The 18591-nt window shown below is 28.5% G+C and overlaps 2 protein-coding genes across 2 annotated transcripts in view; one reads left to right on the top strand and one right to left on the bottom strand.

The window, feature by feature from the left end:
- The window catches only part of LOC101509116 (putative cyclic nucleotide-gated ion channel 8), a 6912-nt gene extending 1914 nt beyond the window's left edge, over positions 1-4998 (bottom strand). The window contains exons 1-7 of the mRNA XM_027335342.2: positions 4912-4998; positions 3779-3894; positions 2928-3519; positions 2000-2212; positions 911-1221; positions 248-359; positions 3-106 (exon numbers count right to left, since the gene is read on the bottom strand). Coding sequence (XP_027191143.2) covers positions 3-106; positions 248-359; positions 911-1221; positions 2000-2212; positions 2928-3519; positions 3779-3837 — 1391 coding nt within the window. The 5' untranslated portion in view covers positions 3838-3894; positions 4912-4998. The remainder of the gene's footprint in view (positions 1-2; positions 107-247; positions 360-910; positions 1222-1999; positions 2213-2927; positions 3520-3778; positions 3895-4911) is intronic.
- Positions 4999-9149: 4151 nt separating this feature from the next.
- LOC101489334 (18S rRNA (guanine-N(7))-methyltransferase RID2-like) lies at positions 9150-11710 on the top strand. Its single transcript, XM_012717668.3, has 7 exons — positions 9150-9220; positions 9302-9384; positions 9495-9550; positions 9974-10030; positions 10143-10192; positions 10380-10532; positions 11356-11710. The coding sequence occupies exons 1-7, from the start codon at positions 9150-9152 to the stop codon at positions 11459-11461; spliced, it is 576 nt and encodes a 191-aa protein (XP_012573122.1). The 3' UTR covers positions 11462-11710.
- The last annotated feature ends 6881 nt before the right edge of the window (positions 11711-18591 follow it).

The following is an 18591-nucleotide window of genomic DNA, read 5'->3' as shown; positions in this document are numbered from 1 at the left end:
TTTCCCTTAGCTCTGAAGGAAGCAAGCGATGATGCATCCACTGCTCAGAGTCACGTCTTTTGATCCTCATCTCCTCCAAACGAACTGACATTGATTGAAGGTAGGTCTATCCAATTGCATTATAACTCAAAGATTAGAACTTTTGTGCAAACTTGTTGTAGTACTTTCCTTTTAAAATATTATATTAATCAAGATACTAATAATCATCTTCAATAAATCAAATTTTACATGCAAATTTTTTGTTTACCTGCATGTTTCCAATGAGAAGAGAAAAAAGCACAAGCCCCATAATAGCTATTACTATGGAAAACATAACCTCTCCAGGGTAGGTACTAGTTAGAAGCCCCTGACCAAGTGTACTGTTAAAAGCAAAACAACGAAGGTATTAGCCTTGTAAAATTTGGGAACATATAGCAATGTCAAATGTACTCTTCAAACATATGTATCAACTAATGCTTTGATTGGAATGAGGTCAAAGTTTGAACATGTTATCATCTTATGAAGGATGATATAGATTAAGACAACATCAAGTAAATCTATAATTTATAATTCTATAACTATATATAATGTCAGTAGGAGGCTTTGATGTAGACAAATATCAACTTATCAACGAATTTTTTAAAAAAAATGCACGATAGTGCTCGACTTTTCACTACAGTTGAGATAATTTCATGAAAACTTGTTACGTGAGAATAAGAGAGTCATTTGAAAATAAAACTTATATTGATTGAATGATAATTTTGGATATACATTATTAAATAGAGTGAAAGTAAATTATGTTAGCTTATATTTTAGACAAAAAAATATGAGGACATTTTTTTTTATATTTGAGACTAGAGGGAGTAGTTTTATAGAGAGGATTTATGTCGATGATAATATATAGTTCTAAAGAATCAGACAAGGAATATACCTCAAATTCTGAAGTCCCCACCACAGGCAATAACAAAATTTGGGAAAGACTTCTACAGAAGCAACAATATCAGACTCTATAGCTTGTGAGAAGATTCCATAATTAAAGGCTGAGTTATCATCTTCAACAAAGCATTTACTTTTAAGAACAGATTCACTAACATTTCTCCAACTTTCATACCCTGACATATGCTTACTTGAACTTCCACAATACAGGAAATGTGAATTACATCCTTCAACTTCTTTACAAGCATTCTTCCAGCATGTGTCGTTACGTTCTATTGCTAATAAGTACCACACAGAGCCCGTTATCTACAGAATTATAATCAGAAGAATAAAATTCTTACTTCATATCTCAGTAAATTGAAACCTGTTATTTAATATTAGTATTTCATGTGTGTGATATGAAGTCCGACTACGTAGTGCAGCATAGATACAGTATTTCATGCATGCACAATACGATAATTTTTTAAAATTTATGATACGATTCAACTTGGATATGTTAACAAAATTATATAGAAAAACATGTATAAATGTACAATACTTGAAAAGAAAGATAATTGTGATGGTAACAAGAATGATAGAACTTTGCCTATAACAATATATTCCAACCCCTATGTCAGGATATCAACAAAAACATTTTAGTAGAACTTAAAGCACAACAACAACAACCAAGCCTTATTCAACTAAGTAGGGTCGCAGTTACATGAATAAAATGCCACTATAATGTTCTCTCATATATCACATCTCTGTCAAAATCATTGGTCTCTATGTCTTTACTAATACTAGGTCTTCTTCTGCCTCTAATGATTTGACAATCCTCCATCTGATCTACTCTTGTTACTATAAAATCTACACGTTTCATCTCCACTCGAAACAATGAATTCAATCTTTTTTTTGGTATTTGATCATGAAATATCAAGAAGCATATTAGGAGTATCAAATGTATAGGGAAGTATCTAAGGAGTATAGGTGTTGGATACAAGTACGAGACCTATACTTTTTCTTTTATGGAGTATCCTGACTTCATAGGTGATACTGCAACGAGGTAAAACTAAAACAAAATGAATTGTCTTAGAAATGTACTTACATGGCTAGCAAGCATATACCAGATCAAATAGTACATGGCACCAAGCAATGCATTTTCAGAAAAAACACCAGCTGTCTTTTTAACTTCTGAAGCCAAAGGTATAAAGCGTATGAATCTTGGAAAATATTGCATGATGACATTTCTCAAGAGTGATGTTTTTGTATCCAATACCTCCATACGTCTTGAACTATAAAGATATTTCCACACTACAATCTGTAGCAAACATAAAGATATATTGTCAAGAAATTTCCATAAATCTTATTTAAATAAGTGTTGTTAAATAGCAGCTATAGCTCTATAACATAATGAAATTTGAACATATTGTTATTGTTATGCGATACACTATTTAGTGCAACATGTTGTCAATAGCACAATTTTTATGCTATACTAGTGCTGTAGCACTATTTCACAGTGAGATTTGAATAAACATATATTTTTTGTGTTGCATGATTAATTAACAATAGTGATTTGATCATCAACTTATCATCGAATAAATCTTGTTGTGTTGTAAAATAAGAGATGGAATAATCCTTGTATTTTCTTTTCTTAATCTTCCAACTTAACTAAATCTTTTATGAACAACAATAAAACATAATTTCATGATATTTCACTTATTCAAAGTTTATTACTTTTGTTTCATTCGGTTAGAACTAAGAACAACAACTCCAATTCAAAAGATAAAGATACAAAAATATAAAAGTAAGAACACATGATGTTTAATCACAAAGTTCAGCCAATTGCACCTATATCTCCGACTGCTAAGCAATTGTAGTTTCTTAGGTTTTATAGTGTAGAACTTGTATTTAAATACTACGGTTTATATTACAACTATAAGCCATACCCAACACGTTAATTTTTCAACGAGAAAGAAAATGGAAACAATATGTATATTACACTAGACATATTAAGCATGGATAATATATCAAACCTGGGGCATAGGAATAATAGACAATAAGTCAACAACAAAGTATCGTTGTAAATATCTCTTTGCTATCAATGCAGGATCTATGACAAGTTCACCTCTTCCAAATACTCGAGACGAAGGCGCGATGAAGGCAGTGCGGAATTGGAAACTTATTCGAATGAGATAAACGCAATCACATATTGTTCTCAATGTAACAGCAAAACTTGCTAGTTTGTTATCTATGGCTAAACAAAATGATTTGTGGTTGAAATAAGGAAGATAAAAGAAGAAAGGATCACAAGCTATAGAAAGAATGCATAGAATCTCGAAAAACTTGTTCCAATATAGAAGATTCTTATCTTGAGGATCAAACACTTTTTTCTGTGACACTTTAAGATCTTCTGGAAATACTGCCCATGTGACTCCACTTTTGAGTGATCTTCCAATATTCCATAGTCCATCTGATCCCCTCTTTACACCTACTCGAAACGATTTCGATGGATTTTTTCTTCCGCGACCGGGAATAGGTATAGGCAAAGAGTTTAAATTAAATCTTAATTTCTTCATCCCACTAGAGCTAGATGGCATGGACAAATTAGAATCCAAATCATCCAACCTACATCATCCACTGTATATTAGACTTAGAGATGTTTATCTTAACTTTTTAAATAGAAGCAAAATCAAAGTTTACATATGACACATTATCTTTGAGGTGTTAATCAGTAGTAATGATTTAACCATGAAATCTCAATGACAAAGTTCAAACTCATTCAGTTGCAAAATGGTCATCAATACCACTAATTTTGAAAAATGTTTACACACATTGAACATGATAAAAATTGGAAAATAAAATAATTATGCTTTTGTATCTATACCTCACAAATTTCTCCTTATGGCCTCCAATATACTGTGACTTGTAACCAGAGTCAAACATGGTGAATCAATTACATAGAGAGACCTGTCAGAAATACTAGATATGTCTAGTAATTTCCTGTCATTTGAGAGAGAGGCTTTAGTACTCTATTTCAATAATTTCATACAATGCATATATAAGCTCTAGAATATGAAATTCAAACAATTGTAATGAAGGAATAGATAACAGTTATTTAAAATCATCTTTACAAAGTAAAGGGATTAAAAAATCAACACAAAGTAATGTAATTAGTGTGTTTGATTATGTAGAGACAAAAAAAAAAATTGGAAGGATGTGGGTATGATAAGGCAAATGTTGGCTTGTGAATTGACGGACGGTGTAGCAAAATAAAAAATTTGGCTCGAATGTGAAAAACCATCACGCGCGCGACCACTACGACCACGACTACGAAGTAGGCGTGGACGGGGCCCAAGCGTGTGTTGGCTTGCTAGTTGAGGGGCGTAGCAACGGATTCCAAATTTTTCAACCGGATGTGGGTAAATCAAGACGCTAATGATTTTGAATAAATTAATTTTATAAAATTGATTCTAATTAAAAGTGATTTTAATGAAAGGAGATTCATGTTTAAATACAATTATATAAAAGTGAGTTAAACAATAAATTTGAGCGTAAAAATAAATATTAGAAGCAAAGGCTCGAAGTTCTAGCTTGAAATTAGAATCTATTCGAGGAGAAAAATTAATTATGCTCGAGCACATATAAACTAGTCGAACCCAATTTTGCTCCTCTAAAATCAATTTTATCTCATACACCAAATCAAATACAAGAAACCTTGCAACAATAATTTAGATTAATTGATGTATCTTTTTAGGTTTGAACAACCTACATTGTTATAAACCATTGTTGTTCATACAATGATAATGAAAATGATCTAAAACACAATTCTGAGAATAATTTGTTCATAATGATTTCTCCAAAATCTCATTGCCAAATCTAAATAAACAGAGACACAATCATATTAACGGTATTTCATGTGCAACAAGTAATCCATTTGTCATCAATGTTATAATGGAAAAGAATAGTTTTTATTTTTCCAATAATATAAATCCATGAAAGATAAAAATTGGAACTTACTGTGAGATTGTTTGAAGGCATTGATTATACAAAAAAAACGGTACATTTTTGTTTTGGAATGGAAGAAGGAGAAACATTGTGACCATGTTTTTCGAGTAGATTTAGATACTTTTAAAATCGTTGCAACAGTTACATGTGTCGCCGCCACATTTTAGACACAACATATCATGCTTTTTTTTAGAGAAAAAAATAGTTGTTGCAAGTTACAAATATAAGTATATATATCAAATGTTTTTAAAAGCTAATAAATTAAATTTGAAAAGGAATTAGTTTTAAATGTATTTTTATTCTCTTATTTCTAAATTTGAAATTTATATCACCACGTTTAAAATTCGAGATTTTAATTATCTGTTTCACATATTTTAAATTTTTGTTCTTATAAATTAATTTAAAATATTTTTGTTATGATGTACCATATTCATTGATAATTTAGAATTATATTTAATGATTGGTACAAGTTGAATTTCATCGGACAAAGACAAATATATTTGCAACAATTCTTATATTAATACATTTTTAATTTTCATACATTTATTCGATAACTTATTATTTTTAAATTTTTTTTTTAAATATTTCAACATATTTAAAGTGAATTTGTATCAACGATTATGCGTATCTTGACATGAAAGCAAAAGTATTAGAGGATCCATTAAAAAGAGGGTACGTTATCACAGCATATCTCATAGACTATCATAAGATAAAACAGATCCAAGGTGATTAGTAAAGGATGTGTAGAGTTTTGCTTTCTTAAAACAATGACTTTATCAGATCATTGACTATCATCAGAGAATATGACTTCTTTAGAGCGTTGGATTTTCTTCAGAGTGTTGACTTTGTTAGAGGATACATAACAAATCAGAGTCAAACAATTCAGATGTTAGGTGATTGTTAGAAACAAATGCAATCACCTGCTTGTCACACTTGTTAGAGGTAGATGGTCACTTGCTTGTTGTAGTCTTTACAAACAAACGAAACAAAACATGGTTGCATTTATAAGAAGCAACTTAAATTGAGTGTCCCTTGCAACACCAGAGTCAACTGAAACTTGCTTGAATAAAGTCACTACGAGAGGCGTGCGTCGCCACACTTAGAATGTAGAGAAAAAACGTTGTCTTAAAACTGCACACTTAATTGAAACATTAGTGTATTAAATTGTTCTTACAAATTAATTTTGTTATCATCAAAACAAGTAGGGTTTTAGATCTTCAAATCAACTTGATTCCAACAATCTCTCTCTTTTTGGTGATGACAAACATCCATTTTTGTAACAACTTTTTTAGTATAAATAAAGCAAGAGTAAAACATTTCAACAAAGCTCCCCATGCTCCCCCTCATAATATGATGAAAGATATTTTACCAGAGTAAAAATATTTCACTCAAAAATACATTCTCCCTCTTTTATCATCACACAAAAGGAAAAAATGAGTTGTGAATGATAAATGGCTTTTAAAAATAGCTCTTCTCAAAAAATATATTTCTCCCCCTGTCAGGGTATCACAACTTAACAAGGAAAACTATGCATACTCAAGGATAATTTGAATTTAGATTTACCAGAGGAACAAATAAATTCAATGTCATCATAGTCAAAGTATATAAACATTTTATCATTCACTCTATTTTACCAAAGACAATTATACAAATGATTCAACGTCATTATTTTGTCAACATTAAATTTAGACGTTCCTTTATAAAACTGAATTTGTCATCAACAAGGAGTTCTGTGAAAATATAAATTCACTGATAATTAGTGTGACAAATTTAATGTCTAAAATACATTTTTGGACATAATCTCTTATGAAATGATGTTTAATCTCTATATATTTTATTCTTGAATGTAAAATAGGATTTTTGGTTAAATATATAGCTAAAGTATTTGAATAATATAAACATATAGCTAAAGTATTTGAATGTAAAATAGGATTTTTGTTAACATTATGTCCGTATTTAAATTAATTTTTGTTCCACCGATTTTTTTTTTTTAATTTTAAAATATTTGAATAATTTTTTTAGATTTGGTATTATACTTAGATTTATTAAATAAGTATTTACTAGTTGATGCATGGTTAAACATTCAATAATCAAATGCAATAAATTGAAAATTGTAATTAACGTAGTTCTTTCAAAGATTAATTTCTCATGTGTTGTACCAATATTTATACTAGTACATTATAGATGATATTTTTCTCTTAATCTATACTTTTTTTTTATATGTAAAATACATTGTATTTACTATCTTTATACAATATATTATGTTGTTTTGTTGAAAGTGGAGCAATTACGCGTAGATTTTTAAAAAGTAGGATATTTAAAAAAAAAATCCAAAAAAACCCCATTAAACTCCTCCAATTTCCTTTTTTTTTTAAACCATAAACCCTTAAACTTTAAAGTCTCGGTCTCACAAGAATAAACTTTAAACTCCTCCAATTTCCTAATTTTCATGTTTCAACAAAGCTCCCCATGCTCCCCCTCATAATATGATGAAAGATATTTTACCAGAGTAAAAATATTTCACTCAAAAATACATTCTCCCTCTTTTATCATCACACAAAAGGAAAAAATGAGTTGTGAATGATAAATGGCTTTTAAAAATAGCTCTTCTCAAAAAATATATTTCTCCCCCTGTCAGGGTATCACAACTTAACAAGGAAAACTATGCATACTCAAGGATAATTTGAATTTAGATTTACCAGAGGAACAAATAAATTCAATGTCATCATAGTCAAAGTATATAAACATTTTATCATTCACTCTATTTTACCAAAGACAATTATACAAATGATTCAACGTCATTATTTTGTCAACATTAAATTTAGACGTTCCTTTATAAAACTGAATTTGTCATCAACAAGGAGTTCTGTGAAAATATAAATTCACTGATAATTAGTGTGACAAATTTAATGTCTAAAATACATTTTTGGACATAATCTCTTATGAAATGATGTTTAATCTCTATATATTTTATTCTTGAATGTAAAATAGGATTTTTGGTTAAATATATAGCTAAAGTATTTGAATAATATAAACATATAGCTAAAGTATTTGAATGTAAAATAGGATTTTTGTTAACATTATGTCCGTATTTAAATTAATTTTTGTTCCACCGATTTTTTTTTTTTAATTTTAAAATATTTGAATAATTTTTTTAGATTTGGTATTATACTTAGATTTATTAAATAAGTATTTACTAGTTGATGCATGGTTAAACATTCAATAATCAAATGCAATAAATTGAAAATTGTAATTAACGTAGTTCTTTCAAAGATTAATTTCTCATGTGTTGTACCAATATTTATACTAGTACATTATAGATGATATTTTTCTCTTAATCTATACTTTTTTTTTATATGTAAAATACATTGTATTTACTATCTTTATACAATATATTATGTTGTTTTGTTGAAAGTGGAGCAATTACGCGTAGATTTTTAAAAAGTAGGATATTTAAAAAAAAAATCCAAAAAAACCCCATTAAACTCCTCCAATTTCCTTTTTTTTTTAAACCATAAACCCTTAAACTTTAAAGTCTCGGTCTCACAAGAATAAACTTTAAACTCCTCCAATTTCCTAATTTTCATGTTAGCAATATAAATTTCTTTTCATTTAATTGTTATTATTATTTAATTTTTATTATCATTTATTTTTTTTTGAAATTTATAATATATATATTTTTATTTAATTATTTTAACTATAATAATTTTTAATTATAAGTATAATAATTATTTATTATAATAATAACAATAATAAAAATATATAATTTATTAATGTACTTTTTTAATTTATTATTAGTATTTTTATTTTTTAAATAATTAAAGTAATAATTTAATTATTTTAATTATAATAATTTTTAATTATACGTATAATAATAATAACAATTAAATTATAAATTTTAATTATAATTTATTAATGTATTTTATTTTAATTTAATATTAGTATTTTATTTATTAAATAATTAAATTAATAATTGTAATATAATAAATAATTTTTCAAAAAAAAAAACAAAAAAACGAAAATGGGTAGTTGGAGGTCGCTTCTCCAGAGAGAGGCTTCCTCTTCAGGAGGTCGCTTCCCCAAGGAGAGACTTCCTATTGAAAGTAAAAAGTAGGACAATTTGAGAATTTTTTTTTTAATGTAGAACAATTGAGGAATAAATAATAAAAAGGGGATATTCATATAAAAAAGTCCGCGTACGACGGCAATATTTTTATTGAATTTTGATTTTGTGTTTAATAAAGAGTTCAATGTCTAAGAGAGCATTGGAGTTACTCGCTTTACCCAAAGATGGTGTTCCTAAGTTACTTCTTGACATTGGTATTTCAATTTTACTTCATTCACTTTCTCTCTTTCTCATTCATTCATTATATATTCTATATCTGTTAATTTCTGAGTTATATTGTAGATTAGGACTTAGTGGTAAGACTATCACACAGAATGGACACCGTTGGATTCGTCTTGACATTTCAACCTCAATGAATAGTATGTTTTCATTCTTTTTCCAACTTTTTTTTCTTATTTTTTTTCCCTATTTTTCTATTTTGCATATTTATGTAACCTTTATTTTTTAGAATAAAATTCTTATCTTGTAGATATTGCATTGGAGCGTGAGGTTGCGGGCTACTTTATACTCGGTGATATGGGTCAGGTATACCATTAACCTAATTTCATCTTTATTATAAATTTATAAATTATTGTTGTAGTTGTGGCTGCTATTGTTGTATGTGTCATCTTAGCACATGCTTACACCAACAACTTATTTAAAGCTTATCCTATATTATCCTATAATTGTATGTATAAGTTGTCTCTATTTCTATAAAGAAAACTAAAATAAAGTCAAACTATTTTTATATAACATATAGCTGTTTTTATAAGCTATTTTGGATAGCCTTGCAAACAAGTTGAAAATAGCTGTTGATAAAAATTTGTCTGGTATTATAAATTATCTCAAACAGTCTCATAAGTGTTTATGTTAATAGATAAGTTCAAACAAGTTAATCTAAAAAAGTTCAAATAAGTGTTTATGTTAATAAATAAGTTCAAATAAGTTACACTTTATCTCTGATTTCAGGGTTTAGAGTTTCGTCTTGGAATGTTTGATGGGGCCATCGGTATATCTACTGTTCAGGTATGCTTTTGATAAATGAAAAATTCAAACTAAAAAATATGACATGCATGAGCACCCTGTTAAGTAGAATATATTCATTACTTATTTTGTTGATTCTTGTATGATAATGCAGTGGTTATGTTATGCTGTTAAATCATGTCACAACCCTCATCTAAGATTGAAGTATGTTCTTTTTCTTATCATTATACTGCTTTTAATTTTTTTCAGTACATGTGTATGTTAAAGCATATAGAAACTTGCAAAGTTTTCCACATTTCTTTACAACTTATCATCTATGTTAACATTAGATTATAATAATAACATTTACTCTGTCACTCTAAATAATATATAATTTCTGTTATTTTTGTAGATCTTTTTTTACATCTTTATACAGATGTTTGACAATTGGTGCTAGAGTAGTATTTCCACTGAATGCTGAAAGTTCGGATCAGCTTAAATTGATTGGTAGAGCTGCATTAGGTGCTGGATTTGTAGGGACCTTTGGGGTGGATCATCTAGGAAGGTATGAATAAATATTACAAAATTACTGGAGCTCATTTGTTTTATCAAGAGTTACATGACAATTCTTTTTTGCACTTCCTAATGTTTTTTCTCAATCAGCATCCAATGCTTGATAGTTGCTGTAATGAGTAATCACTAGTCAATTGAATCATGTGACAGACTAACAGTTTAGGACGTTCATGTACTATTTTACATCGTAATGATATATAATATAATATTATTTGTAGAATTTGGAGCCTAATTCAAGGGAGGACTGCCCAAGCCTTATAAACTTGGGCAATATCTCTTGTGTCAACATGGGTTTCTCAACAAATGTATTGAATTCATGTGTTGTCTGTCACTCATTTGTTATCCTCCTATTACTTGTTTTTTGTAGATATCTGTAACTTGAGTTGCTAAAGTTCTTTCTTGATGAATTAGACTTTGAATCTATGCTTTTTTGGATGGTGAGAATGAGATGAAATTAATGCATATATTATTTACAAGGATGTATATCCTTTTTAGTTAAATTATTCTACTAAACATCTTAATGTAATATCTAAATTGTATATTTCCCTCGTTTAAAGGAAGGACAACAACGATCACAAACGTGTAATTGTGTCTGGGACATCCCTTTTTCTTACCTCATTTATGCATATGGATTCATCTTCCAACCACTTTATACAATCATATTCTCCTACTTTACTATAAAATATTAATTGACACTATAGAGATATTTGTGTTTTGTTCAACTTGGTTTCAAGCATTTATTTCTTTTTAAAACTCTGTTTGTCTTTTTAAGCATAATTTTTCCTTAACTCGGAACAATTGTCTTATGATGATAGTTGGAAGAAGAAAGAAAGGTTTCTTGTTTTAACATGTGTTGCAAACACTTTGTTGGCCAAACGGGAAGATGAAGGTGAAGAAAATAAGAGGGCAAGTCTGGTGTAATCAACTCAAAGCTTTGTTTAAATTGATACATCTGGTATTTACATGTTTCTTGTAAATTGTTCCGAGTTAGTTTCCGGTTAAATTCAAATCTTTGGTTAAATTGATACATGTGGTAATCAATTTGTTTCTTGTTTTCACATGTTTCTTATTTTCACATGTGGTATTTCCTTCATACAATAAAGTATGATGATTAAATTGATATTACTGTAGGTAAATATCTCAGTAATATTTTTTGTGGCTAAATCTTAATATTTTCAAAAATGTTTTTTATTCGAAAACAACAGCAGCTATTGTGACGGTGGTTCCAAATCTTGGCAGGAAGGATGTCTATTTGGCATACGTGCCCCTTATTCGAAAACAACAGCAGCTATTGTTGTCGTTGTCCAGTTTATTATGTTGGCTTTAAGTTGTGTAATTGGTTATGGTAATATGGTTTATTCTATAATAAAACATTAGAAAAGAGGTTAGGTCCCTTTTTTCAAAATCCTTGTTAGGTCCCAAAATTGTTTTTAATATTATTTTGTGATGCATATGGTGGGTCCTTATAATTTAAGTGTCTTAGACGAATTAAGAAAATTGTACCACAATAAAAAATAAATAAAGATTTATAATTATTTAAATATCATCATCTTTAGATTTTTTGTTATTGCAAAATCGTTAATAATTTATTCATAAAAATATTATTAAAAATTATTTTCAATTGAAATTAAAGGAAGATTATATAATCTATCTTGTGATATAGTAGACAACACGTAAAATTTTAATGATTTTAATTTAGAAAAATTTATTTCGACGTACACAACAATAATAGTAATAGTTAATATTATTAAAAAAGAGAAGTAATTTTTCATGATTTTAAGACTTCATAGAACTAGCATTACTTTAGTGATTAAAAAAGAAAAGAAAGAAGTAACATTAGTAAATTCACGAGTTATACGGACTGTGCTTGTTAAACACACCTTCATATGTTTGGAAAAGTGGTGGGGACATATATACACATGTTTATTTCCACAAATACTATTTGATGTGTTGGAAATTCCAATATTTGCAATATGGTACATTTTTTAAAAATAAAAAATTAGATAATATGACTATGTTGGTACTCTTAAACATCCATAATCCATTTATTATTGACAATACTTCAACCAGTTGTATTAATAACAATAAATAAAACAAAATTTGAGGATATGGTTGAACATCGCGCCTAATTTTGCCGAAACATTATAAACTGAACTTATAATTTCTAGGCTCGATTTTGGAATTGATTTAACCATATTTCAGTTAATGATGATTTGTGGGTCATGCACATGAGTTGCTTCGAGTAGTAATCTTTTTATTTTTATTGGGATGTTCATTTTCTTTAAATTTTTGTTCATTTTATTTTGAAATTAATTTTTTAAGAAAAAAATATATTGAGCTTTCAATATTTTTGCTAATGCTTGAGTAGTATATTTTCATTCTTTTTCCAACTTATTTTCTTATTTTTCCTATTTTTCTGTTTTGCATATTTCTGTATTTTTTTTTTAAATAAAATTCTTAACTTGTAGATATTGAATTGGAGTGTGAGGTTATATTGAATTGGAGTGTGAGGTTGCGGGCTACCTTATACTCGGTGATATGGATCAGGTATACCGTTATCCTAATTTCATCTTTATTATTGTATGTGTCATCTTAGCACATACTTAGACGAACAACTTAATTAAACACTTATTCTATAATTGTATATATAAGTTGACTCTATTTCTATAACAAAAGATAAAATAAAGTCAAACAATTTTTATATAACATATATGCTGTTTTTATAAGCTATCTTGGATAACCTTGCCAACAAGTTTAAAAAAATTTGTCTGGTACTATAAATCATCTCAAACAGTCTGATAAGTGTGTATATTAATAGATAAGTTCAAATAAGTTAATCTAAACACGTCTTTTATGTTATTAATATGCTCTAATGAAGGCTTTTAGTTTCTTTTTCTATGTTATTAATAACATCAACACACATGCTCTGCATCTTTACTTACTACTATGTCTTACACTTTATCTCTAATTTCAGGGTTTAGGGTTTCGTCTTGGAATGTTTCTATGTTTGATGAATTAGACTTTAAATCTATGCTTTTTTTGGATGGTGAGAATCAGGAGATGAAATTAATGCATATATTATTTAAAAGGATGTATATCCTTTTTAGTTAAATTATTCTACTAAACATCTTAATGTATTAAATTGTATATTTCCCCCGTTCAAAGGAAGGACAAAAACGAATTGTGTCTGAGACATCCCTTTTTCTTACCTCATTTATGTATATGGATTCATCTTCCAACCACTTTATACAATCATATACTCCTACTTTACTATAAAATATTAATTGACACTATAGATATTTGTGTTTTGTTCAACTTGGTTTCAAGTATTTATTTCTTTTTAAAACTCTGTTTGTTTGTCTTTTTAAGCATAATTTTTCCCTAACTCAGAACAATTGTCTTATGATGATAGTTGTAAGAAGAATAAAAGGTTTATTGTTTTAACATGTGGTGTTGCAAACACTTTGTTGGCCAAACGGGAAGATGAAGGTGAAGAAAATAAGAGGGTAAGTCTGGTGTAATCAACTCAAAGCTTTGTTTAAATTGATACATATGATATTTACATGTTTCTTGTAAATTGTTCCGAGTTAGTTTCTGGTTAAATTCAAATATTTGGTTAAATTGATACATGTGGTAATCAATTTGTTTCTTGTTTTCACATGTGGTATTTACTTCATATAATAAAGTATGATGATTAAATTGATGATTACTGTAGGTAAATATCTCAGACAGACATAGACCTCGGAAGAATCAGAATAATAATAAGAACCGGAAGGGAAGAGAATCGATAAAGAGGAAAAAAGAGCAGATGAGGATAAGAGGAAGTGAAGTTCCTCCCGATACATAGTACACTGGTCGGAAAAGGAAGAATCGATTTTAATATTATTTGTCATATTTAATTATTATTATTATTATATTTAAATGGCCATTGCAAGTCAGTGAAATTTGTTTGGTGGAGCTTTACAATGTTTCTTTTCCGACATTTTGTTTGGAACAAATATATTTTTATGTTGATTTAATTGTAGTTTTGGTCTTTTTATTTTTATTGATTCATGAAACTGATCTCTTTATTTTAAAAGTCGACAGTTTTTGTCTCTTTTTAAAATTTTTAAACTAAAAAGAATAACGATTTGACATAATTTAAATGACATGACCTATAGTTATATGAAATAGAATCATTTAAGTGTATTAATTATTTAGAGCAATAGGTTAAAAAAAATAAAAAAAGTTATTTTATGATAATATTAAATACATGTACCACAAATAAAATTAAATAATTTATTTGTGGTACATGTATTTAATATTTATCATAAAATAACTTTTTTATATTATTAATATTATTATTATTATTATTATTATTATATTTAATGACCATTGCAAGTCAGTCAAATTTGTTCGGTGGAGCTTTACGATGTTCCTTTTGTCGGCACTTTATTTGGAACAAATATATTTTTATTTTAGTTTAGTTGTAGTTTTAGTCTCTCTATTTTTTTTTTACTGATTCACGAAATTGGTAATCCTATTTTAAAAGTCGACATTTTTGATCTATTTCTTTCTCAGGTTTTTGAACTAAAAAAATGAGGATTTGACCTATACTTAATGACATGATATATAATTATTTGATATATAACTATTTAGATGAATTAATTATTCATATGTCATTAATTTAATTAAGAATATGAAAAAATTTCAAAGTTAAAATCAAAGTTTTTATGGTGTTTTATTCTAATTTTATGAGTATTAATAATTCTACATTGTCATATCATATGTTATATTACGTAATCATTTTTTTATATTTATTATACTTCTAGATTTTTCAAAGAATATTATTTCTTGTCTAAATAATTCTATATTATTCTAAATTTCAAATTATATTTAACATAGCTCCTCCTTAGTTTGAATTTTTCTTTTTCACATTTGGTCTTACTGTAAGTCCCTACTAATGTTTCTTCACTGTTATCAACAAAGTAAACTTTTCATCTTCATGAACAAAATTAGTTGCTTCTTCTTGATTAGGAGCCCTACAACATCCCCAAGACAAATGACAAAATTTATGACAATTCTAACATTCAACTTTAGATTTGTCATGCCTCATTTTAATTTGATTATAGCCACAATCTCTTCCTTATCCTCTAACATACTTATGGTGTAATCAGAAGTCGAGATGTGATATTTCTTGAAGACCAGACTATTGAAGATTTTGATAAGGCTAAAAAACAAAAACCAAACCCCAAAAGTTACATTGATGTTGCACTTAATCCCCCTGTAGAAACCTTCGTTGATGGGGGAGATATACAGTTAGAGGATGAGAATGTAACTGATGATCATGTACCTCACCATGATGAGTAGGTTCCAGCTGAGCCACCAATCGAGTTTGAGTTGAGAAGATCTACTAGAGAATGTCAACCTTCTCAAATATATCCTCCACATGAGTATATGATGATCACTGATAGTGGAGAGCCAGAGTACTATAAAGAAGCTATTACAAATGTTGATAAAGAAAAGTGGTTGAAAGCCATACAAGAAGAGATGAATTCCTTGCATGAGAATCACACATTTGATTTGGTAAAGTTGCCTAATGGGAGAAAATGACTCAAGGACAATGGGTATACAAGATAAAGGTAGAAGAGAATAGTTCTCAACCAAGATACAAAGCAAGATTGGTTGTGAAAGGTTTTAATCAGAGAAAAAATATTGACTTTGATGAGATTTTTTCACCTGTGGTGAAGATGTCTTCTATCCGAGTTGTATTTGGGTTATCAGCTAGTTTGAACCTAGAAGTTGAACAACTTGATGTGAAAACTGCATTCGTTCATGGAGATTTGGAGGTAAATATCTATATGGAGCAACCAGAGGGTTTCGAAGTCAAAGGTAAAGAGTAACTTGTGTGTAAATTGAAGAAAAGCTTGTATGGGCTCAAGCAAGCACCTTGACAATGGTACAAGAAGTTTGATTCTTTCGTGGAGAAACATGAGTATGGTAAAACTACTTTTGACCATTATGTGTTTATCAAGAAATTCTCCGATGATGATTATATTATTCTCTTGTTATATGTGGATGACATGTTGATTGTTGGTCATGACACTAAGAAGATTCAATCTTTAAAAAAGATTTGAACAAATCTTTTGCAATGAAAGACTTGAGTCCTGCAAAACAAATTATGGGCATGAGAATTACTCATGACAAGAAGAATAATAAATTCTGGTATTCTTTTTTCCCTTCTGTTGAAACAATATTGGGATCTGCAACTTAGATTAACCAACAAAATAGAAAAACAAACAATTGCAGAGAAAAAACGAAAATGAAGAATGATCTTGACAGAACAGAAAACCAGAAAACGAAGATTGATTATCGTTCTAGGTTTTCTGCAATTTTGATTAAACTGTTTTCACAATCAAATGCAAACGAAAATAAAGAAAGATAAGAGAAGAATAACACCAAAAATTTACGTGTTCGGTCTCAATTGATGAAAACCTACGTCACAGGAAAGCGAATAAGATTAATTCACTATTGATGATTGAACTTTACAAGATTGATCTCCTAGTATCTATCACTGTTTATGAACCAGCAATACTAGCCTTTTCTCTCAATCTTTCTTTTCTCCCTTTAATCTTCTCTCTCTAATTTTCTATGAATCATGAATTGCATATGCCTCACTTAGTTTTCAGCTCTCACTGCTACAATTTACCACACTGTTGTAACTATATTACAGCTTTATTTATAGTATACAAAAGCAAACTAACTAACCACCTATCATAACTAACTTGGCCAAAGGTAGTTATAACAACCACTAAAGTTTAACCAACTTTAGTTAGATGATTTGAGACACACATTCACACCTTCAATTTGCACATTTGGCGAGTCTTCAATTGATACATTTTCATTCACCTTTTCATTAAACTCTATATAATTCTCCTCGCATCCGCACATATGATTACTTACACCATTGTCCAAATACCACAGAGTATTAGTATCTTTATATTCTTCCTTGAGTGTTATCAACAAAGTAAAATTTTCATCTTCATGAACAAAATTAGTTGCTTCTTCTTGATTAGGAGCGCTACAACACCCCCAAGACAAATGACAAAAATTATGACAATTCTAACATTCAACTTTAGATTTTTCATACATCATTTTAATTTGATTATAGCCACAATCTCTTCCTCATCCTCCAACATACTTCAATGAAGCTTCGGTCTTGAGAATTTGCTCCAATGGCTCTTCTTGTTTTTTCTTTGTTCTTTCTTCTTGAGATTGAAGCTTTATCTTCTTCACTTTGTCAATATCTTGGTGATTTCTCCAAAATTTCCTAAGCTTCCTTTGAGGTAGTAGCATCGACAACCTTGTCAAACATAGAATCATCTAAACATTGATAGGTGAAGGTTGGAGTAAGTTGATCTTTCATCTTCGTCTTTAAGAACACTTCGTTCTCATTTTGAGACAGACTTTCTTCATTTGATGAATTCTCATAACCTGACTCCACAATCTACCATACGCATTGAGACACAATCAAAGTTTTCATGCGAAAACACCATTTTTCATAATTCTAAGATTTTTCCAATTAATACATACTTCTAGATATTTATAGGTATAATAATTTTATCGTTTTTCAGTATCTGGATTGCTATTTTGCAAAAATAAAATAAAAAAATTAATGGACGGTATATGTATACATATATGAGATGGTCTGTTACTCAATCATACATCCATCAATGTTGCTTATACTTCGTAACCGCTCCATTATGAAGATGTCTTGTAATGATTGTACAAGATTTTTTTTTGAATAATAAGTAGAATCATTGTGAAAGTGACAACTGTCAAAAATATGTGATAATGACACACCCTCTCTTTTCTTAAGGAAGAATATTCACTCTTTTTCTTCCAAATTAAAGGGAGGAATTCTCAATTTTATCCATAAAGAATAATATAGATAAATATTTTTTTATGGATAAATATTATTAAAATAAATTTTAATTATTTATATTTAATAATTAATTTAATTGTTAATTTTATCGAATCCTTTAAATCTAATCAATTCATTTAACTGTTAT

This window comes from Cicer arietinum, chromosome 6 (assembly GCF_000331145.2).
Source record: "Cicer arietinum cultivar CDC Frontier isolate Library 1 chromosome 6, Cicar.CDCFrontier_v2.0, whole genome shotgun sequence".
NCBI classification, from domain to species: Eukaryota; Viridiplantae; Streptophyta; class Magnoliopsida; order Fabales; family Fabaceae; genus Cicer; species Cicer arietinum.
Note: the sequence above shows the minus strand (reverse complement) of the source record. Positions and strands in the feature narration are given on the sequence as shown.